We start from the raw sequence: 24735 nt of genomic DNA, 5'->3' as shown, positions 1-24735 counted from the left end.
CACTGTACCTGCCCCCTCGCCATTTGTGCCCTCACACTACCTGACACCCTGCTGCCTCTCCTGCCCTTCTCCAGTGCTGCAGGCAGCTTCCGTGCTGGTCCTGTTCTGCTCCCTGGCTCTGCGCTGATTCCCTTGGCACTCTTCAGCTTCCCACTGGGTCTCATGCTGCTCCCTGGCTCCATGCTGAGGACTCGGCAGGAATTGCGTAGTGCTAAGGAGTGGCGAGGGAACCAGCACAGAATCGGGGAGTAGCACAGGAGCCAGTGGTTACTTCAGGGACTGTTACTCAATCTAAGACAAGGTTTTATTTTCCTCATGTTGACTGGGGCAAAAGGACTTCATCTTGGAATCTAGTACATGTGGTAGCTTTGTAAGAACACCCTTCTGTGACACCTTTCACACAAGTGATGTATTTCCTGAATTACTTTTGACTTTCAGAGTCTGTGACCCAGCAAGATGGAGGAATTCACCACTTAGAAAGGCTGCATTGTAGTTATTCAACTATGCCTTGTCTATTAATTCAGAGGGAAATATTTTGGATTCATCTTCCCTCACGAACACAAGCCACTTAAACAAAGGACATGTAAAATTAGGCTATTGCAGCATTGTCTTGTAATTTGCTCAGAATAATTGGGATTTGAGTAAATCTACCTACAAATATTATTAGCCTGTCTGTTGTTTTTGGTGTGTAAAATTACTGCAGGCACAGGGATTATAGGAATTTCTGTATTAAGCCAAAGATAACTATAAGAAAAATTCTCCAGCGACATTTTTAAAAGAAGAGTCACTAGACTTTCTGACAACTCTTCAGCACAGAAAAGATAATACTTCTTTCCCCATCTAAAGGTGTGTTCAACTAGGGCTACAAACTTGCTGAACTATTTTTAAATATCTATTGACAGAAAGGATTTTGGGTTTTTTTTTACCCTTTGGTTGATCTGAATTTTTTAGAGTTCCACCACCTCCCTTTTCCTCTTTTTTGAAACTTAATTCACAAAAAAAGAAAAAGAAAAGTTGCTCGTAAATGTTGTTTACAATGTATACATGAATCTGGTTTTATCTGTTTTTGCCAGACATCTGTCCTTTAGCTATTTTGTTATGGCCATGTCCGCAGCATAAGCACTAGCTTCTCACTGACAAATATTTAATAGCCACTTTTTGACTATATTTTATGACATTGAAGGAAGGCTTAGTTGCAGTAATCTCTGATACTTTTCTTCAGAAGGGCATAAGCAGCTCTCCCCAGTTTTTTGACCTAAGGATTTGTATTACTTTCCATATGTCCAACCACCCTAGTTCAAATAGAATAGACCAGATTCACTGGTGCAGTGTAGGAATTTCTTTTCAAGTCCCAGTGCAGTTTGTTTCATTCAGCATGCTCAGTGTGTTAGCTGATTGTCATGAAAACTTCATCTTGCATTTTTACATCTGACTGACCTTAAGTGTCTTTGGATTATGATGCCTTCTGCTGGTACCTCCTGTTGGCAAAGCTACAGGGAATCAGGTAGTGCCAGGAGGTGGCAAAGAAGGGTTGCCACAAAGGAAGAGATTTCAAGTGGTAAGATGTTTCTCAACCTTTTTAGACTCAAGGAACCCTTTAATAGACTTGAGGGACTTGGAAAATGACAGTTTTTTTTATTTTCACTCATTTTTTGATGACAGAAAAGTAATAGAGCAGTTCATCTGTTGCAAAAAACTCAGAACACAACAGGGAAGAATGGTTTTAACTATGTGCATTCCTATTTGAAATCTCTGTTTTTATCTTGTGAATCTTGATTGCACACGTACCAGCACTCCACAGCACCCTTGAAAGGATCTGAAGACACCCCAGAGTGCCATGGCACCCTGGTTGAGAATTATTGGTTTGTGTGGTATAACTTGAGTCCAAAACAGTTTCTATAAGAGGAGATCACTGCTTTTGATAAGGGTTATGCAGAAATAGAATTGCCTGAACTAGTTTGATGAATGGAATAGTTCCCTGCTGTGTGTCTGTTCACAACTATACATCACTACACTGTAACTAGCTACACAAGAGCTAATTTGCATAACAATAATACAGTACTACTATTGAGAAGTAATCGCATTGTGTGAGCAAGTTGTTCTGGTTGACTGTTGCCCTGTAGTCCGCATCCAGGTGCCCACAGCAGACATAGCAACTTGATGCTTTCCTCCCCATTTTATGAAACAGAAGAGAAAGGGAAGAAAAAGGCAAAAAGAAGTGAGGAGATGAAGAAGAAGGAAAAGCTTTAAGAAGCATGTGAAGTATAAAACCTCTGTTGATTGTCAAAGGGACAGGGTGATAGGAGGGTGGGAAGCAGATGGAACTGGAAGTTTTAATTTCAGTATAGCAACAACTCCTCAAAGGAGCTGCTTCAAAGTGGATGCAGTTGGAACCAGGATACAGCTATTACCTTGTAAACAGGGAGAACCATTAAGTTAACATAAATGACAAATTCCCATTCCTTATACTTACCATAATTTTCCTTTAAAAATGGTGTACAGAAATATGGTGTTCTAAATTACCCATCTGCAAAGATTGTTTTACTGGAGACTGGTTGATGATTCAGTCTCCAATGATATATATTACTTGTGTCCAAAATTATATATACGTAAATGCTTGTTGTTAAAGGAAGAAGCTAAAGTTAGAAGTTGTGGGGAGAAGCAGGAAATTTATAAGATTATTCTTTATCATAATCCAGGTCTTCCAACTTTTGAGCAGACAGATATACACTATGGAGGGCCTATCAGCCTCCTCCCAGGGCCTGTGCCACTCCATCCTGCAGGGCAGAGGCAGGAAGTGGTAGCTGGAGGAGGGAGCAGGAGCCTGAAGAGCCTGATCACAGCAGCAGCAGAAGCAATGCAGGCAGTGGTGCCTGGGTGGGATCCTGCAGACTGCTAGCTAGGCTGCCAGTTGGACAGTCCTTTTGTGATCTTTGAGAAACTATTGGCCTACAAATGCAAAAATACAATTGCTTTTCAGTGAGACAAAGTGTTATTGTTCTAAAGTTTGCTATGTATGATTTGTGAAGAGAGGTTATATCAAAAGGAAGATGCTCAGAGATATTTTTAATGAACAGATGAGCTCTTTATATTATAGCTATAAATTATTTTAACTTAGAATAAAGCTAACAGCATGCAGTAATACCCATTGGACAAGCTGCTTGTGTGGCATTTGGAGATGTATACTTTTTCCTGTTAGATTTTTCTCTGTCAGGAAATGGTTGGAGTTGTTCTGTGTCACAACGCTTCTATAAATTGCCTGAGTTTGGTTAAGTTCCAGAATGCCAGTTAGTAATCTAGTCGGTGACAGTCCCCGGTTGTTACACAGCGATGTACTGCGAAAGAATTTTGGGCCCCTCCAGATCAGAATCATGCATTCAGCATTATTAAAATACATGCAATTTCAAAGCATTGTGTCACTTGTACAGCACCCTCACTCATATAAAAACAGTCAGTGGTTTTTGTTTTAATCATATTTGAAGGATGACATTGATGCTCTATTGGTGACAGAAGCAACGTGTAGCTTATTGCTATAAAATGATACCAGTTCATGTGTGCCATCTGGATTGCAAAGACTGACATAATAAACCTTCCTTAAACAGAACCTGACCATTTTCTTGAATTGCCTGGGAGAATGGAGATTATAAAATGTTCTTTCTTTTCTTACCTCAGCCAGATTTTTAAGCGCTCTCTTTTGAGTTGAAAGCCTCAGGACCTATTGTCGAATATGCCTCATCCCTTAATTTTTAATTTTGAGGTGATCTTTGTAGAAACTGGTAGACAGTGAGTGTATGTTCTGCTGCTGCTTGTAATTTCCATTTTTCATTTTTATAAACTAAAGCTAGTTAATATCAGTGTGTTTGCCTAGTGCTGTGCTTTGCACTGACTGTAAAACACCCATAATTCTATGAGAACTGGGAGATAAAAATTAGAGACATAATAAAATAATTAATTTTATGAAGTGCTATGTAAATGCCAAGTAATATAATTTGGTGACAGGCTGAGTGGTAGATATAAAAGTTCTCTTGTGGTAAAAAAAAAATACATTGTTGTAAACCTGGATTATTTTTAATTATTACTTAGGGTCTAAGAAACCTATTTCAGCTCATGATCTGAAAGCTGTAACCAATGACGTGGCTAACACAGGAAACAGAACGATAACTTTTACAGTTTTACATTCCCCAAAACTTGGAAGACTGATCAGAACAGATTCCAGCAACACCACCCAGGATATTTTCAGTTTTACCCAATCCATGGTAAGCATTTCTGTTATAAAAATTACAGGGAAAGACGGCAAGTATAAAATTCATCCCACTTTTTCATTCTGTGCCAAGTCCTTTCACTCACATTTTCATGCCAGACATGTGTGACTCGTCACTGTTATTGCACAAGTACAGTGTGTTATTTAATGTTTGGCATCTTGCAGTGACCCACAATGAGAAACCTTTGTTTTCCCTCCTGGAGATTTCCAGTCTCAACAATTTATATTCTAATGTTTTGACTACGATGGTATTTTTTTTTTTTTAACTAACAGTGGATGGTCCAGTTTTGTTACACTAACAGTTGGATGATCTCGTTTCACTTCCTCGTGAGATGTTAGGAGGTTTTAGGGGGGAAGAAGTCATCTCTGGCAATGCACAACACCATTTGTCAGGCTTAGATTGTGCACAGCTCCTATTGGCTTCTTCATCCATGGTTTTTGTGGGTTTTACACAACTAATTGTATTCAGAAAACAACTCAGGAGCTTAATATGTTGAGTTTACAGAAGCAAAAGCAGGGCTAAAACATGAGACGCTTTTCCTCTGGTGTCTAACATCTGTTAGCAATGGCAATCTGGTCTGCTGTGTTTTTGTAAATTAGATGCATGTACACACACAATTGTGCATATGTAGCTATGTACCTGCCCAGCCAGTCTGTAGTCTACAGTGTATGCTCAGTGTGCACACATGCTTACACATCTACACTGCAGGGGAAATAGAATTGCTATCTCCTGGTAAGTGCCAAAAATGCCACTTAATGTGGCTAGAATATTGCCACAATGAGAAATAAAATTCTGCACTTGGAGCTCAGGATTATACAAACGGTCAATAGGATTTTAAGTAAAAAAATAAATAAATAAAAAGAGAAGAAAAAATGTTGAAGTCCATGAAGAGGAAGAAATTGTTTCTGTTTAATAAAAGTCTCATAAATCAAGTTTAAGTCTGAAAGCATACTGGTTCCATTCAGTTCTGGTGACTTCCACTGGCACCTCAGTGTGTCCAGAAGTAAAACTCATTTATCTGGTCTACAAAATAAGTCAGTCCTTCTGCTGGAGTGGTTATCTCTTCCTGATGTCTGTGGTTTTGCTACCCCATTGTTAAATAAAGCTGTAATCACCATCCACTTTCCACAGGACTCATTCGAGGCCAGCCATTTTACAGTCAGGATAAGAAAGCTAATTTGTACATCAGACTTTTCCAAGCCTGTTAAACAGATTAGTTTTGAATGCAGGGTTGTTTTGCTCCATAACCACCATTTGCTATGATATCTCCAAGGTATTTCTGTCTTGCAAGAAGCTATTAGCTTCCTCTCCAGGCAGCAAATCTGAATGTCTATTTAATTAAACCAAATAGAACTTATTTAATTATCTTCTAATTTGATCATCTGAGTTAAGTGTTGCATAAATGGAGCAAGCAAATCCACACCAGTAGCAGCCTTTCAATAACCCAGATGCAACATACGGATGTAATAAAAATCCCTAAATAGATTAAAAATAAATATGAAAAATCATAGAGTTTATGGGCTGATGATAATCCCTACTCTTATTTGGTAAATATATGTGATCCAATTGAAAGCTTAGACTTGCCCTTAGGAGCTTTATGCTGTTCTGCCATCTACATAGACATGTGGCTGTTTTCCACTTGGCTACACATCAGTCCCAGAGGGCAGCATTTATAGACAGCCCCCAGAGCAGTACAGGGAAAATTGTAAGCTGCTCCTTTTGGGGATGAGCAGCGTAGAAATCAAAGAAAGAACCATGCAGAAAGAAGCTTTCCTTACCTAAATCTGAACTTTTAGGGCAAATCAAGTTATAGTGCTTTGGAAGTTATTTTGAAAATCGGTCTGGAGCCAGTTTCTTCATTAACTTAAGGGAAGTTTGCTGTTGATTTTAGTAGGAGTGGGATGAACTTCCATCACTTGGGGCTGAGATGATGTACTGCTATGTGCTTTACTCAAAATAACTAGAATTGATCAGTTCATTTAAAAGTATTGCACAAAGACCTTATGGCAGTGAATTCTGTGGGATGTCTGCAAGGTCATTGGTGGCTAATAAGCTTGAGGAGGCTTAATTGTCCTTGTCACCTAGTAGTGCTAATTAGTCTACCTAAGGTGCCACACAGACATGCCTACACTGCTTCTTGGTGCCCTCCCCAAAGCTGTACACTGCATTTCAGGGCATTGCTGCTGGGCATGATAAGTTCATCAGGCAAAGTAGTAGATTGTGGATTAAACACAGAGCCAAATACCCTCTCAAGCAGTTACAAACTAAGGCCCCTAGTGAAATAGTGATGAGATTGAGATTGGAGGAATTTTATGCCCTCTCCCAAACATTGCACCTCCTGTCATACCAGACATGCATGCTATGAGGTGCGGTGTTTGGGGCATAAAATTCCTCCAGTCCCAGTTGCACCACTGCTGCCCCTAGCCCACTCCTGCAGATGGACTCAAGATCCTACGGATCAGGCTAGACAGCTTTATCCTAGACCCAGGGCTTCCCTCAGCTCCCTGCAGTTTCCAGACCCAGGGCTGTTGGGGCTGGATCCAACAATCAGCTGGTTGTCGGACCTGACATAACAGCCCCATATCTCAAACTGGACTGAGGACTTTCAGGGTCAGGTCCTGGGTTCTGACGGCTCAAGGTAGGCTTAGGACCCATAGCAGTTAAGAATGGGTCTGATAATCAGCTGATTGTTGCACCCAGCCTTGGCAGCCCAGGGTTCGTTCAAGACCCTAACAGTTCCAGCTCCAGTTAAAGACCTAGGGCAGTCAGGGTTGGGTCTGACAATCAGGTGATGGTTGACCTAGCCCTAGGAGAGCCCAGCTGCATGCCTGGTTTTTAGACATCCTGGGGCACTGGGACCCTCTTCCCTCATCCTGGAATCCCCATGTTCCAGGATATCTAAAAAGCATAGTTCAGCCCAGCTCCCCGCAACCTGGCATTTATAAGGGCCTCAGCCTGCAGCCTTTGTGGCAAGGCAGAAAGGCTGCTGGGCTCCAGAGTTACCAGGTTCCCAGTAGCCAGAGCTCCTTGCCACCTTCTTCCTCCACTAGGAAACCTTGTAACTGGGTCTCTCAGCAGCCAATTTTCAGCATGGGGACTAGGGCTGTACTAGTTCCAATGCTGACCCATATCCCCCTGGTGATGCTGACAATCAGCTGTTTGTGTTAGCACTGGCATGTTAGTGCTACACATTCAAATTATGGCACCATACAAATAAGCCACAAAGATGTTTCACATTTTTTGTGGAATAACTTTGTCTGGTTTGCTGCTTTATGGTGACATAAATCAGCTAAACATGTAGCACCATTACTATTTATGGTGCAATTAATTAATTGCCCCATAACAGTAATGATTGCCAGAGGCCTAATGCACATCAAGTCAGATGAGTGCAGTACCTGAATGAGATATCTGCATGAATTTGGTAAGCAGAACTGTCTTCTCTAATTCAGTGAAAAAAATAACGCAGCCAAGGATAAATCCAATAGATGAGAACTTAAAAAAAATCTTTTTTTTTTCTGGCCATTAGAGATTGCATAGCACATTCACAAGATTCTGGATGCCAGCTCTGAGGTTTTGACCAAATTCCAGGAGTTGCTTTCTTTATGCCACCAACTCACATGATAGTGATAAGCCAGAGACTCACATGACCATGTATTTTTCATTCCTTGCCCTACACTGCTGCACAGTCTTGCTGCATGCTGTTGCCTAGATGCTACATTCTCCCAGATGGAGGCACTTCAACAGCAGGAGAACTGATTATTTGTGTGTGTGTGTGTGTATGTGTATGTTATGTATATGTATGTATATTTGTGTATCTCCTAGGTATACTGGAGAAACATTCATGATAAGCTTAAACAAGTTAGTTAATAGAAAGAGTCATCACAGCAGCAGCATGGAACCAAAACAGGCTAATTTACCCTATGTGTTGGCTTCCATCTGTTCTCCAGCTGCTTCTCAGCAAGATAAATTAATTCAGGCTGAGCTCCATACTGCTGTGACTAGACTGCTTGCACACTACGTGAGCTAATTTGTCTGCACACATGCACAGAATGTTTCTTTGAAGACGTATGGCAAAATTCTTGCTTGAGCTTTGACTCCTTTCTGACCCTCAAAGGCAGCAGTAGCATGGTATAACTGTAGCCTGTAGGGGAGAGCCTTGTTCTCTACTGGCTAATGGGTGGCACCCCCAAATAAATATACAGGCTTCTCACTAAACACTCCACTCAGCTTCTAATGCCCATGGTTGGTGAAGGAGAATCTCTAATAAAAGCATGACTTAACAGTCAATGCTTCAGCTTCTTCAGGGTTCAGCAGTGCCCCCTTGTATCCTCTTAGCACAAGAAGCCAAAAATTTTCCCAAGCTTGGGCTCCATGACACAATTTTAATATATTGTACATTAAGCTCTCATTCTTCAGAAGGGGGAACCTGCACAGCTGCTGACCTTAGAGAGGGAAACCTTATTTGCTTCTGCTTCTCTGCAGATACCATCCTTCAGGATTTCTACTCATGCCCCACTTCCCCTCTGGTTGCCATATTTGAGTTATCTTATGTGGTCACCTTTGTATTATTAGGGTCTGGCTCATGTTGCATATGACTTCTGCCACCCTCAATGAGAAGCAGACTTAAGAGTTAGGGGAGTTCCTGGCAGCCTGGTATCAAGGAACTAGAAGCCTACACATAATCTGAAAAGGAGAATTACAAGCAGCTGTGGCATCTGTCATACACTCAGTCATAGAGTAGAGATGAGGACACAGTGCTTTTTCAGATTGTTGTGCTTGTAATTTGTATCCAATGTACCTGTGCCTTCAAAGAGCCTGACTTCCTCTGTTTTGTCAGGTGGATGAAGGTCTGGTCATTTATGAGCATACGCAGATTGAGGCAGTGGGCTGGAATGGAGAAGATTCTTTTACTTTTACAGTTTCTTCCCCACCCGCAACTCTAGATCTCCAGGTGTTTCACATTGCCATTTCATATGACATTAATAGACATGATCACAATAGTCATCTGCTTGCAAATACAGGTAAGGTTACTGTGGCTGTTTATGATCTCCTGTGGGTCTAACAAGCAAAATAGAAAAACTGAGTTTTCCTAATTATTTACAATTCCCAATTATTTAATTAAAAATGTATAGGGACACTGCCCTCAAGTCTAGGTAAAGCTCAAAATACAATTTTCACACAATTTTTAAAAATTATTATTTATTTTGTATGCCTTTGCTACTGGGTGAGAAGACAAGCTTGGAAAACTAATGTTTCTTAAACCTTTTAAAATGTAAAAAATCTTAAAATATCTTAAAAACTCTTAATGTGGGGATGGGGATTATCTTTTGCTGTAACTGTGTGGAAGTAATACAAGGGAAAATACATAGTGCATCTATAGCTATATCCTATCAGTACATCTTTAATTCAACTCCCATACATTAGCGTAGGAATTTAGCCATCATTTTTAAACCACTCTATTGTAAAATTCTAATACTATATTTCTAGCTGTATCAGATGATGTGGGATATTTAGAAGGTAGGACTGTCTCTCACTGTTTCCTGAGCACCATCCTTATTTTATGCTGCTGCATATCCATTTCTGTTCTCTTTTCCACAAGGTGCTGTTGTCCAGGAAGGAGGAAAAGTCCTAATCAACAAAATGAACTTGGATGCTTCAAATCTGTTGGTTAAGTTACCTGAGATGGAACGTTCCATGTATGAAGTCTGGTATCAAGTCATATCTTTACCACAGCATGGCATTATTGTTGTTGGCGAAAGAAATATTACCAAAGAAAAACCTAACTTCTCCCAATTCATACTTAACAAATTTGGAATCACATATGTACATGATAATTCTGAGTCATTCGCTGACCATTTCACTTTTGCTGTTTGGTTAAACCTGAAGAGCAAGACTGCAACAAAGCCTGATACTGACATTTTGGAAGAGATGTTTAATATCACTGTGGTTCCAGTGAATGACCAACCTCCGGAGCTGAAGACAAAAAGGCTGCATTTGAAATTCTTGCAAGGAGATGCATTTGTGCTAGGGCCAGAAAATCTGAAAGTTGAAGACTTAGACAATGCTCCAGGAGAAATCAGATACACCATCATTAGCAATCCCAGTAATGGCTTTTTAGCAATGACAAACGATCTCACTGTACCTGTACAGGATTTCACACAAGCTGATATTGATAGTGGCAGAGTTTGGTTTGTACATGATGGAAGTTCATCATCTGGGGTCTTTTACTTTAGTGTGACTGATGGCAAACATCGTCCATTATACAAACTTTTCAATCTTGAAGTCACACCAGTTTCCCTCATCATAGTCAACCTTACAGATGTAGTGCTTCCACAGGGCCAGACCTCAGTCACTATTACGTATGTACAGCTATCAGCTACAACAAATGGGAGAAACACCAACATTAGTTATGAAGTAACAGAGCCTCTCAGCTATGGACATCTGATGATTGGAAGTAAGCAGGTTACTAAGTTTGAACAGGCAGACCTGCACACAGGGAGACTGTCTTATCACATGACAAATCTCAGCGCATCCCAGGATAGGTTGGAGTTCATGCTGTTCACTTCAGAAAGCAATCTAACAGGACAGGTTCTGAAAATCACGTGCAGGCCTTTGGTGCAGGTTGCATCTGACCTAAAAATTCCAAATAGGGTAGCTTATAAATTAGGGATCAGTGATCTGGATGCTACTGAATTAGCTAACAGGACAGATAGCAACCCCAAATTTGAAGTGGTACAACCCCCAGCTCATGGCAGAATTGTAAGAAGACAGTCAATAATAAATGGTGCTAAATTTGAAGAAATTAGTATGTTCACACAGGATGACATTGACAGAGGTCTAGTGTTGCTTGATATAGATGCAAATATGACAAGCACTGATGTTTTAAATGATTCGTTCGTATTTATTCTCCAGGCAGATAATGTGCAGCCAGCTGTAGGCTGTTTACAGTATTCCATTGTGCCATATGATCCTTCACTTGTGCAGGGTTTTACTACTGAGGTGCCTTTCTCAACCACAGTAAATACTTTACAGAGTCATACTACCTTGAAGAGTAAACCACCAGCTTCATCACAGAATGAGGGACATACAGAAGGACCAAGACAGACTGTCCATACCAGGTGGCGACATCAAAATCGCTGGGGCAGTCAACATGATGAGGATTCATGGCTTAACCTAGAAGCCGCAGTGAGCAAATCCACATGGACTGAGACTATGATCAAAGCAAATGGCCAAAGTCCCAGAGTGCAGCTGAGTGAAAGCAGCAACCCTTTGTCTATCATTATCCCTCTTGTGTCAGTGTCTCTTTTACTCATTGTTTTTGTGATTTCTGTGTGTATTCTGTTACTGTGTCATAAGAAAGAAAAGGCAAAACCCCTCATCAAAAATCAGACTCTCATAGTCCCCAGTAGTCCAGGTCCTTGTCCACAACGGAGCTTGACTGTGCCCACAGTCACAGTGACTCCTCTGCTTAATGGGGCTGAAAACCCCACAGCCTACCCCTTCACCGCAGTCAGATGTGAACGGTTGCTTCCCACACCGGTTGTTTCAACTGATAAAAGATCTTTGCAAAACAAGTGGTTAAACCTTGATCCTGAGATGATACAGCACTGTCGAAAAACAAACCCAACTTTGAAACGCAATCAGTATTGGGTATAGAGCATGGCTAGCTTTCTAGACAAGGCAGACAGGCTTCTTTGGGTGAATATGATGATATCTTTTATTAGACCAACTTAAATAGTTAGAAAAAAAATTTATAGCAAGCTTTTGGGTTTAAAAACCCTTCATCAGGCTGAGGAAGTCTCTGCTTTTGGTGTGTGTTCTTCCTGGATGGAATGAATAGTAAAGAAGCCAGAGGCTGGTCTGGTCTCCATGTAAGATAGTCAGTGAAGATGTAAATTGAGGAGTCACTGGGTGAGAGACAGGCTGGGGTGGTGTGGGGAGAAGGGGGATGAAAGTAGCAATTAAATAGTGGAGAGGTACCTGGGGAGTCAGATGTCAGGCAGGTTATAATGTGTCATAAATCCAATGTCTATAGTCTATGATTTTTTGTATGCAGGAGGTTGATGAAGTGGAGTGCATAGGCTCGTCTCTGGGAAATGTTTTGTAAGTTTCCTTTGAGGATTAGAACTGAGAGATTGGAGAGGGAGTGGTTTTCTTGTGAGAAATGTGCCCCCACCGGTAATTTGGATATTCTTGTCTTTGATATATTTCCAGTGTGCATTCATTCTGGTGCGCAGTTGTTGTTTGGTCTCTCCTATGTATTTTCCCTCAGGGAATTTGGTGTGCTGGATGAGATGTATTACATTTGTGGAGGTGCAGCTGCAAGATCCAGGAATGCTGATGGCTCTGTTGTGGGGTGTAGTATTTGTGAAGGGCAGTGGAGATGTGTTGGCAGGTTTTGCATTTCTTGTCATGGAATGGTCTGGATCCATTTGGTGTGTCCTGGGCCTGAGGAAGTTTGCTTCCAGTGATGAGGTTAGCGAGGTTTGGTGCTTGTTTGAAGGCTAGGATTTCCCCACCACCAGCATTCCTCCCACCCAGCCTGTCTCTCACCTTTCTCTCACCCACTGATTCCTCAATTTTGCATCTTCACTGATTGCTTGTCTTGTATGCATACCAGCCCAGCCTCTGGCTTCTTTACTATTCATTCCATCCAGGAAGAGCACACAGCAACTGCAAAGACTTCCTCAGCCTGACAAAGGGCTTTTAAACTTGAAAGCTTGCTATAACATTTTTTTCCAACTATTTAAGTTGGTCTAATAAAAGATATTATATTCACCCAAAGAACCCTGTCTGCCTATGTCCTGAGACTAACCTACACCTCTAGTATATAATATTGACACTTGATCATTTGTTATTCTTATTTATTTTGAGTCACATTTGGTACTCCTAGTGAAGTAAAGGTGTGATCTAAAACAAAATGAATGAAATGGTTTAGTTCTTGTTGCTTTCAGTAGTTTCGGTCAAACCCTTAGTTGTTACTTAAATCTTTAGTTGTTACATAAATTGTCCACTGATTTCAGTGCAATATTTGACCCTGTGTACTTTAACGCAGTATTTGCATTATATTATTTTGACCTTAGAAGGGATAAAGTAGTGCATGCATTCATAGGCATGTGTGTATTTGTTTATTTGTTTGTATGTATTTATTGTGTCTGTATATAAAAATGCGCATATTTAGTTATTTGCTGTATATTTTAATACACTAAAACTTCAAAAATCAAACAGTATGGTTTGTAACCTGTCTCCTGTCTTGAACCAACTTTCTTTACAGGAAATGCAACTGTTTTCATAAATAATTGCCAAGGTGCTAATTTCAGTAACATAAGTTTGACCTGAATGCTTTTCAAAGGCCAATGCTAAGTAACAAAGCTGTGATTATTCTGACACGTATTCATTCAGGTCACTGAGCTGGAAATCTAGGAGCCTTCATAGCAAGGATGCTACAGCTCTAATAGATGCACGATTCTGGTAAAACACTTGTTATAGTGAGCTTATATTTGTCCTTTTCCTCATTTATTATTAAACTACTGCCTTTAATGCCTGCTGAATGGCGTAATGCATGCTTGACCTCTAATCTACACGGCAAAAGCTGTGTATCAGCCAGCCAGCCTGTCTGCAGCATTATCTTTAGGCTTTAGGCTTTGTCTGGAGAAATGTATCACATTTCCTATTGCTGAGTAAGGGCTGAATTCTACCCTCAGTAAAGTGAATAGAACTCTCTTTGCAGCCAGGGGCTTCAGCAGAGGTGGCAGAAGAATGTAGTTCTCTACTGTACAACATTTGTTGTTCAACTACTGATGCAACTAATCTGGTCTGAATGGCTGGAAGTAAATATACTGTGGAAAACATTCACAACTTAGTGTTGTTCAAAAATGCTGATCATTTGTGCCTTAAAAGATTTATCTATAAAATATACTACACAATCCTGTTGATAAAATGTGCAATGATTTCCCTTTAAGGGGGAATATTTCTGTTTGATTTAGCAATCCCTGCTAAATAATACTTCTCAGGTCCCGTCTTGTTTCCCCTGAAGGCAGTTGCAAACCTCACATTGACTTCACAGTGAGCAGAATCCTCCCAGTCCATTTTCTAAATCAGATTTGGAAGGACTATTTTTGCTTCTTGTTGTATCTGATACCAGTTTTTCTGTAAGAATGACACATTTGGTGTTGATACATCACAATGCTTTTTTTTATTTCATACCAAAATCTCATTGTTGTTTGACAACCAAGTACTACCACTTTCATTCTAACAGCCAGGAGAGTAGTAGTATAAACATTTGTATTGCTATTTGTTTCACAGAATCTTATTCCATTTGATACTCCTGATCAACATCTTGTTGTTAGGCATATTTCCCCATTTATTTATTTATTTATTTCATTTAGATGAAATTCACTCCAGTGGAAAGATCCAGGCTAAAGACTAGCTTCCCTCTTTGCCCTGGGGCCCAATTTGTGGTTCTTTCATTTCAGGATTGCTGGAGAGGAAAAAAGTGGAGGAAACCTTTCTAATCCCTGACCACCCCTGAAAAGATTGGGCATTAATAAACTACAGGTTGATGTGTCAGATGATACAGGTGTCCAAAGGGTCTATTTCTAGGAAATGGGCTATATAAATATTTAGGGCCAAGTCTTCAGCTGATGAAGTTAGTGGTTACTATGCCAGTTCATGCTAGCTAAAGATTTAGGCCACAGCCTGAGTAATCACAAACCAAAATGTATTTCACAACTTCGGGCCCACTTCCACAGTCCATGTTTAGGTACAACACAGCTCCCATTGATTCTGTATTAGCAGTGAGAGTTTCTCCTGAATAAAACTACAGACTGGGGAGTCTTTAAGAAAAAAATCAATATTAGTTACCTGTGATTCATAGTTACAATTTCAGAAACCAGAATTTTTTACTATCGGTGCCTGTTTTTTTTAATTTGACCCTGTTATTGTATTCTGTCTTAAAGTGAGATTTTTTTTTAAAGAATTGCCTTCTTACTAAATAGTTTTTAAATTACAACAAAAAATTGTGATGACTTATGCTACTTCTCCAATGTCTGTTTTATATATTGCAGCATGGTGCTGTCCATCAATTTTTAATGACCTGAAAAAGTTGAGTTGTAATGCAAAAATACAACTTGATCCTGTTACAAATAAAATCTTATTTCTCAGTTTCCTGGTGTTCGTTTTTATTGATAGGTAGTTCACTGGGACATAATTGGAATGTGACATATAGTCAAGTCATTGGTCTGTCACAGCTGCTATTCTGTTTGGAATAGCGATCGCTACTTGACACTGGAGAGATAAATAGAAAAGGTGAAAGTGCCATTTTATGACATGTAAGTACAATAAAACTCATTCTGACCCAATAAAACCCATTTGACTCTGCAGAACTGCATTGTTGAGGTGTATTATTATATCAAGTGCTGTGGCAGTGACTGGAGACCAAGTGAGAACAGGACTTTATTATATAGGCATCATAAACAAACAAAGTGAACAGTCTCTTCCTTGAAGAGTGTACAATCCAATTTCTAACTAGGGGAGAACATCTTAGAAGGTGCTGAATCCCTCACTGAAACTGCTGAGAGTCAATGGTGCTCAGTGCCACCTGGGGCTAAAATGTTTTTATAGCTGAACATGTTGGTTTGTTAAAACTGAAAGCATTGCAATGAATTCCCTGAATAGGAAAAAAAAATACACTTGAAAGAAAAGTCTGAAAACATCCAGTGTTGACATTTTCAAGACATCAAACTCCGATTTGCAGGTCAATGTGATATTTAATTTAAACTAATTTGCAATAAAAAAAATGTCAGAAGTCTTCGTTGAAGTGAGATGTTTCAAAATGATTGATATGGAACATTTTGACCTGATTTTTGTTTGTTTGTTTGTTTTTCATTTTGGTTCATGAAAAGTTTCAAACTTTCAGACCCAATTTGGGACAGGGCAAATTTTTGGTCAAAAACTCTTGTGGAACAGTAACTGTTTTCTGCATAGCTCTACTGAGAATCTCTCATCGTTGGACCCAGAATAAGGAAATGAATATTAGTAACAGATCTGAGTCTCTTCTCCCTCCCTCCCTCCCTCTGTCCTCCCACCCCCTCTTCCTTTCCACAAACACACATTTTTGTTCATACAATATCAAAAAAAGTTTGGTTATGAAAAACAAATGTGTTCTTCATTCTTTCCCTTTTTCTATTTCCTTTGGTGCTTTACTTTTTCCATCCTGGTAAAATTAATAAGACCCACCTGAAACAATGTACTTACTTCTATAGCAAGTTAGTGCTATTATAAATCACCCAGTAAGGCCCAGGCCTACAAGAATACTATTCTACAGTCTTGAAAAGCAAGTCTCCCTCATCCCAGAATCTTTTCAAATGTGTCCCTTCGTTGTGAAGTTGAAGTACAGTCGATTAGTATTTTTTAAACAGGCATAAAATAATTGTCCTGGCAAATGCAATGGAAATTCTATTAATTTATTTAGTTTGATTCAAAACAAAATGAAATATTCAATTCCTGCCAGAGCTGCATATCTGAAATTCAGTCCCAGCACAAAGTGTTCTTTCATTGTAGTTCGTAAGATTCCTTGTTTGAAAAACTTTGTAGAAAGAGGCTGTGTGGTAAAACTGTTTCTTCAACATGTTCTTTTCCCTTATTTTTAAACTTGTCTCCTAGTTGCTTTTGTTCTGCTTTGCACCTGCTCTTACCACTACCTAATAATTAAGTTTGCTGTTTGCTGGATGAGGTTTTAGCTGAACAGTATTTTCTTGACCTCAGTCAGAGAGACATTAGGCCTCATAGTCTGGAAAAAGCTGGCTTCTTTTATTCAGATAGTAGGAGTTATTTCTTATCTGTGTGCTGGATTAATGAGCCTGGAGTCTGTAATCTTCTATATTCCTATAACTGATCTGACAGCATAGAGATCAGTATTAAAAAGTGCACCCAATTCCAGTTTTTACATCTTCAAATTGAATTTCCATTCCTACTCATTTCTTGATGTCTCAGCTGAGCTTGTTAAGTGACAACCATTGTTTTTCTTTTTAATGGTTACATATCCCATGGGACCAGAGCTGAGAACAGCAAATTTATTTTGCACATACCACTCAAGAGCAAGTGGATGAGCCTAAACTTTTCAGCCACTACTGACCTAGTTTGTGTTCAAGTCAGCATAACATCTGAACCCATACAATGCAGTAATAAGCTCTAAACCCCTCAGCCGAGCCTTCTACAAGCTTTTTAATCAGTAGTTTCACTTAGAAGCTCCTTAATGCTTCAGAAGAGGGACTCATCTTAATCAGTTGCCTTTTGAAACAGCACAGCTGCAAATGCAAACCACATCATGGTTTGACAGTAGTTGCAGTCTGATTGTAGCTGATTGGTTTATGATTGGACCTTTTCTAACACAACCTGATACCTAAAGATCTTTCAAAGGCCTGAGGCAGTTTTGCACTACCGCAAGCATCAAGGACAGATTCTGTCTTGCACTGTTTTGTTCCCTTTCAGATAGAGGATGGAGACTGTTGGGAGTTGGCAATCAAGGGAAAAAGCAGAACACAGCTGTACTCTACATCTCTCATGCCTAAAAGAAACTGCATTGTGTGGTGTTGAAGTCCCACATGGTAGGAAACTTGCGTAGGAGCTTGTTCTGCTAGTGATCACCGCACCTTTTACTCAGGAAATTCTCAGACTGACAGCTGTGGCTAGATCCTCCCCTACCCCAACTTGTTCAGATATGCACACATCCACTGCCACTGCCTGAGCAGGGGTGGGGACATGGCCAGACGTGTCCCAGCATAGCCCTGTCAAGGCAAAGTGGGCAGAGGGAAAGTTAATTCCTCCCTCTTTCCCCTCCCCCCCCCAGCTGGGGTCTGTCCATGAGCGAGTGGTGGTAGGGATGGCAGGGGCTGGCAGACCCCAGCTGCAGTCCACAGGGGCAGAGGGATAGAGGGAAGAATTAACCCTCTCCCTCCTTATCTTAATGGGGCTGTGCTGGGATGGCATATGGCCACACCCCTGCCCTTGCCACTGGAGCAGGAGGATAGGGGGAAGGGCAGCAGCCTCTGCCGGGGTGCCCCAGGGAGTGCAAGCATGGCTAGAGTTCATTCACTCCCTCCCTTTCCTGTCCCACGGGCAGGGACTGCAGCCATCCCCGCCTTTTACTACCATGGGGCAGGGAGGGGGGCTTATGTGTGGTGCTGCCTGGCCATAAAGGGGGACTCTTCCCCCTCCTCCTTCCTGTTCCCCCTGCCACCACGGGGTGGGGGCTCTGTGCGGTGCTGTCTGGCCTGGCCCAGCCTGGGCATGGGGACCAGCTGTCACTAACCTGCAGCTGCTGGAAAGGGTCCTGCCCCACGGCTTAGGCCACGGCTGTGGCTGTGGCTCAGTGACAGGGAAGTTGAGCCCTGTCAGTAAGAGCAGCCTGGCCTGGCATGAACGGGCAGCGGCTGGCTGGGCAGCAGGCTACCTGGGTTGGCTCGGAGGTGCCACAGGGGCTCATGTGTCTGTAGCTCTAGTAGTATTTGTTTGAAATAATGTTATTGATAAAAAGCAAGATACATCTTTCTGCTGTATTACCTCACAATCTTCTCCTAACAGTACAGTATGGAAATTAGTTTCCTACTTGTTCTTTATCACTGAAGTTAGTGACTGAAAAGCAATTAAGTCATTGGGATGTATTGTCTAGAGGGTGTCCTTTGTAATCCAACATGAAAAACTCTTTTGCTTAAAAAATGAGAAGCAGCTATGACTGAAACCATACTTCATATACAGTCTATGAATCATTCAGTCTGTTAGACTGGAAGCATAAACACCAGGATGAGTACAGTGTGTGTCACAAATGATGTTTAACAGTTTCAGTAGAGTAATTGCTGATCTGATGCAGTTATTTAAGATCACAAAGTACTTCAATCCCTTGATTTTAACCTCTAACCCACTAGGGAATGGGAGACATAGGATTAATAACTTCCAGAGAAATATGTGATTAGGATCACGGAGGATGCCTGACTGGAAGTTGTTTGAAAATTCCCTGACAAGCTAGCTACATAGGAAATCATTGGGTTTTGCATGTTTTTTGGACAGAGACAGAGATGCATGTGATTTCTGAGGTCACCTACACCCTTTGAAAATATCGTAAGTGGCACAGTTACACAATAGAGATGTAGAATAGAGAGTTATAATTAGCTGGCCTGTGACATCCTTTCCACATAACTCAAAATGGTTACTGTACACACAGGATGCATAATGATGTGGGGCAGGGGGGAAGACAGCTTTGCAATGGGATTTAACATTAAATATGAAGTCTATGGATTAAGCTGATTGTCACTGTAGAAAGGAAACAATGTTTTAAACAAGTTAAATTCATAAAGGGGATTAAGGCACTTAAGTCTAAGAGTTAGGTGTCAGTGCTATTCATAAAAACCCTGCTCATATACCAGCTAATACAAGAAACATCCCCAAATTCCATAGGGGTCTTGGTTTCTATTTAAACACCTACATGTCTGTCCCTGGGTATGTGTGCAACTCCCCAAGTCCTAACACCAACAAGCAACTTGGAAACTAGCTCACACCTCAACACTGGCAGGATTCACAAGCAGTTTATTCTGTAGCCTCTCACATTGCACTCTGCTAATCTAGCACTGAGGGAAGTTGCTGATAGGGGCAGCCCCACTTAGCCTTTTCTTACCATACTCACTTCAGATGTGGGAGACCTTGTTTTAAATCCCTCCTCCATCTGACTTAGAGAAGCTGTCCCCTCTCCCTGGAGAGTCCTCTAGCACTGAGTAGTCTCAAGTGAATCCCTCTCAGTTGTCCCTGTTGAAGCTGTTCCATTTTACATAAACAGTTAAGTATTTATTGGACCCGAGACAGAGTGACCGACTGGTTTGTTCACTGACTCATTGATAGGCTGATGATTATGACAATCTCTAGGATATGCATGGGGGGGGGGCGGGGAGGGAGATGCCAATCCCTACTCCCAATCAGGTAGCTAAATTATTTAAGTCTAGATGAGTGCTTTTAACACTGGGTTATTGGCATGAAGGTGGGGGAACCAACCTTTTCCTCATTCCTCTGTGAGGAAGAACTGATCTTTCTTGGGCCCTCACTCCAGGAGTGGATTAACAGCTGTAAATACTTAGCAGACCAAGGATCCTCTGTCAACCTAGAGCCGGAAGTCTAAACTCACTTTAAGATCCTACCAGCCCTACTATGGCATTTCCTACTGACTACCTTAATCTGCTCCAGCCTTAGCTTGCTGTCTCTTGTGAATCCCTTTTAAGGCATCTAACTCTCTTTAGGCATTATACAAATGAGGGCCTTGTTACACCTTAGACAGTAGGGCCGTGTGAAATTTCACCAGCTGTTTCAATTTGACACTGTTTTAACTCATTTCGAGCTGAAAACAGTGAAGTTGAATTGAAATGAAGGGCGTCAAAACAGCCTTGAAACAAAACGAGGCTAGTCAAAACATTTCAAGTTTCAAAGCAGCCAGCAGCCAGGTGGTGGGACACAGGGGAGAACCAGGGCTTTGCTCCCAGTGGCTCCACAGCCCCATGTGGCTCAGCCGGGAGTGCAGCCCTGGCTCTCCCTGCCTCCCGTGGCCAGGCTGCGGGAAGCTGATCACAGCACAGGGGAAGGGAACTGAGCCTGATTGCTCAGTTCCCCTCCCCAGCCCTATGACAGGGAATCAGTGATTTGGACATAGACACAGCTTTAAAATTTTTTCTACATACCTCAAGGTACCAGCACAGCTTGTGAACACTGCAATGCTGCGGGGGGAGGGAGGGGAGGGCCCTCCACGTGCTCAGTGGCGAACTTGGAAGTGGACCAGAATTACTTCTGGTCCACTTCCAGGTCTGCCAGGGAGTGTGCTGCCCCACCCCATGCCTCCCCAGCTTGGTGATCAACTGCAGGGGGACCCCAATGCCCTCCCCAGACCCCGGAGGAACCAGTCACCCACAAAGCCAGGGCTCAGCTCAGGGCAGGAGCTGGGAACCTCCAAGCCAAGGCTCAACTCCCAGCCTTGTGGGGTGGGGGAGGGACCACAGTATCCTGGGATACTGGAGGACTTAAGCTTGAGCAGAACAGCTATGGGGAGTAGCCACATCTTAATGGAACAGGAGTGAAATCATGTGGATTAGAGAGAATCCTGCCCTGGAGTGGCATAATTTTGAGCTGAATTAGTGCTTTAAACCATGTAAAAGTGTTACCATGCAGCCAATTCAGGGATTAAGAGCTCTAGGAGTCACCTAAAACTACCGTGTAACAAGGCCCTAAACCTGAAAGTCTAACTCACTAGTTCACAGCTGTTTTGTGAAACCACCTCCTCGAGTCTGACATCATCATTCTGAACACTCAAGATTTATGGAAGAAAGAATTTCTCAAGAACCCTGTTATCCTGAAAGAAGGTACTGTGGGATCTTCTTTGAGGTTGTTTGAAATGCTTTTTTTCCTCTCTTTTTCTTTCAGGAAATCCATCTCAGAATCTCACAAATACAACATCAGTCAGCTGTAAAAGAGTATTTCTTCTATAATATTGCCTTTCTCTAACAGGCGATTGTGACAGGAGTATAATTACTGGAGTCTTTCTAGTGGTGACTCCGCCCTCCTGTTATGGGCCAGCTGCCTGCTTACTTTCCTGCCATGCCTTGATCTTAATTGATTGAGTGATGTAATTAGCGAGAGGCTGCCCATTTTATATGCCCCAGTGCCAGGAGGCGCTATCTGCAGCTTCTTTTCCTTCCCTACACCACAGCCGAAGCCTTGCAGATGGTACCGATAGGATTTTGACCTGGGCCCTGCTGTGATTTGACCCTCTCCTTTACCTCCCTGGGGCTCCTCCCTGCCCCCCCTGCACTCTGGGGCTGGGGCAATGCACCCCAAATGCTGCACCCCTTTCTGGCTCTAGGACCCCCACACTACTGTGGAGTCCCTATGAGGCCTCCTCCAACCCCTAATAGCCTCAACCGGTCCTCCGGTTAAAACAGTAAACACAAAAAAAACACAAAGCCCCTGGGCTATAATGTAAAACTAAACCATCCGGTCAAAACAACATTCGATCCCTACCGGGAAAATACTCAAACCCAGTGGCAGCAACCAGAGGATACTCATGCAGTCAATCTTCTCCCCTTTCTCTGCACTGGCCAAGCTCTGCCTGCCTGGGCTTAAGAAGGGCTAAGCCCTGCCCCTTCCTGTCAGCGGGTTTCACTGGTTACCCCAGCAACCCGCACCTGTGCTGCCCTGGTGACTGGCAGCTGCGCCTTCCCCTTCTCACTGCTAGGGGTCTCTCTTCATCTGTTTCTGCTTTCAGGCGCAGGACACCTAAGTGCTCTGCGACAGCGATATTATAGGCAATATTCTTCAATAATATCGCCTTTCACCAAGACTTTCGCTAATAATATAGTTGATGGGCAGCTATATTTCCATTGTTTTTTGACAAGGCCTGCTTTGGTTTTAGTGTTGTATCAGTAATAGATGTCTCTGTGCTGACAGATGTTGTACTTGAAAGATGCTCCCTAACTAAGGAGACAGAGAAAGTTGATAATTGGCCCTCAGTTAAGTAATGAAAGACAGACCAAGGGTCTTCAGAGGTTTCCTGCTGATTCACAATAAAGCTCAGTGTTTAGTTCTTTTCTGTCATATATGCATGTGTTTATTGAAACAAATGATCACTACGCTGTCTTGACTAGTTGTTTTTTGATCTTTGATAAAACAGCAAGGCTGTCTGAAAAATCAGCTGTATATTTCTGTGCAGATGTATGTGCTTCTTATGATCATTATTCCACAGTATTCGCATGTTAAGTCATGCAAAACTATCCTCTGGAACAGACTTCCACCCTTAGCTTCCTCTGTACAAAAAATGAAGTTTATTTTCTACCTATGGGGACTTTTTACCATCTCTAATTTTCCCTGAGCCGGAGGAAGAGCGTGTGTGCCTGAAAGCTTGCAGAGAAAGATAATTTGGGGGGGATTTCTTAGTTGATCTAATAAAAGGTGCCATCTCTGAACCAAGAGTTCCAGAGTTTTGCATTTCTTTTTGTCTCAAACCAACACGGCTACCAAATACATCCCTGAAACATGTTAAGTCATGGAACTCCACAACAACGTTCTGTATTAATTTGGAGATAGTATAAGCAAAAGCTGTACCTATATGAATTTCCAGATTGGGAATAGGACAGATCAGTAAAGAGGAAATAACGGACAAGTTCATATAAATGCAACTATGTCATGAATACACAATTTAATAAGAATTTCTGTGAACTTAGTGCTCATGTTGTGTATGCTAAACTGACACCTTTAACAGCATGTTGCATACATATGATTTTCTGATAGTGATGAAAGTGTACATAGGAAAAGGATGGTGCAAAGAGGAATACTAATGTGACATTTCTTTGGTTTGAATTTTATATGATCGTTCTAAATTTAATTTCCTTGCAAGGCTGATAATCCTGATTATTAGCAATTATGTTATTAGATGATTAGATTGGTAGAAATTTTCTGTGCGCACAAAGTTGTCTTCCTTTCTTGTTTTCTGAAGGCCTGATTGATCCTCCTTCATGAAAAGGTATAGAAGAAGAATGAGAGTGGGGGGAAAAAGAGAGGGAGAAAATAATGTATATTTTATTACAAAAGATGTTTTCAGTGGAGCATACTCTAGAAAGTCTGAAATAGCAAGGCATAACAACTTTGTTCAGCTGGATTGGTTAACTTTGCTTCACTGGTACATCAGGGCCATCTATATTTTTTTAGAACTATGTTGTGTGGTTGTCACAGATAAACTCTTCTATTGTACTCCTAAGTCATTGTTAAGAAAATGTTATCCCATCACATACTCTCTTCCCTGTCAAATCTTACCATTCTCTTTCCTGTGAAATCTCATTTTGTCTCTTTTTTCCTATGCTGCCACATTTTGGTATTTTGAGACTGCATTTGCAAGTGCCCATGTAACTTGCTTTGGCAAAGTGTTAATTGCTGCAGATATAATATTGCTGAAGTTTTACAACTGGAAATGTGCCTAGTAACACTGCTATAAAACGTGAAAGGTAATTCTCTGAAAATCTTTAATCAAGGTGACTGCTAGACATAGCAGCATCTAGATAAGGAATGTAGACCACACTTACAAGGTGAGGGAACCTAATTGTAATGCACCCACATTGGGCATATCTACAGAAGCAGTGGACTGCACAATTGTTACTGCGCAGTCATTTGGTACTTAAGTAAGTACTAAATGACTGTGCAGTAACCGATGCTACTGCACAGTCTGGATGCCGCATGGGTCTTTTCACACACTACTGTGCAGCAGCAACAAGCTACTGGGCAGTAGTGTTGCCAGCACAAGGTGCCTGAGGGAGGCAACAATTGGGTTCGTTGCCCAGTGTGCGTCGCGCCAAATAAACACACTGGGGGAGAAGCAGACAGAGTTTATTTGAGCTCAAGTAAAAGGCACAGGGAGACTGTATGGTCTCAAATCCTGCGTACCTAACCCTGC

At 41.5% G+C, this 24735-nt stretch overlaps 1 protein-coding gene across 1 annotated transcript in view; it reads left to right on the top strand.

The window, feature by feature from the left end:
* LOC109307679 (chondroitin sulfate proteoglycan 4-like) overlaps window positions 1-12028 on the top strand; it is a 53578-nt gene extending 41550 nt beyond the window's left edge. The window contains exons 8-10 of the mRNA XM_019531693.1: window positions 4084-4256; window positions 9100-9283; window positions 9862-12028. Of these exons, the coding sequence (XP_019387238.1) occupies window positions 4084-4256; window positions 9100-9283; window positions 9862-11918 (2414 nt within the window). The 3' untranslated portion in view covers window positions 11919-12028. The remainder of the gene's footprint in view (window positions 1-4083; window positions 4257-9099; window positions 9284-9861) is intronic.
* The last annotated feature ends 12707 nt before the right edge of the window (window positions 12029-24735 follow it).

Source organism: Crocodylus porosus, unplaced genomic scaffold, assembly GCF_001723895.1.
Source record: "Crocodylus porosus isolate Cpor-Errol unplaced genomic scaffold, CroPor_comp1, whole genome shotgun sequence".
NCBI classification, from domain to species: Eukaryota; Metazoa; Chordata; order Crocodylia; family Crocodylidae; genus Crocodylus; species Crocodylus porosus.
The sequence above is the reverse complement of the archived record's forward strand: the minus strand, read 5'-3'. Positions and strand labels throughout refer to the sequence as shown.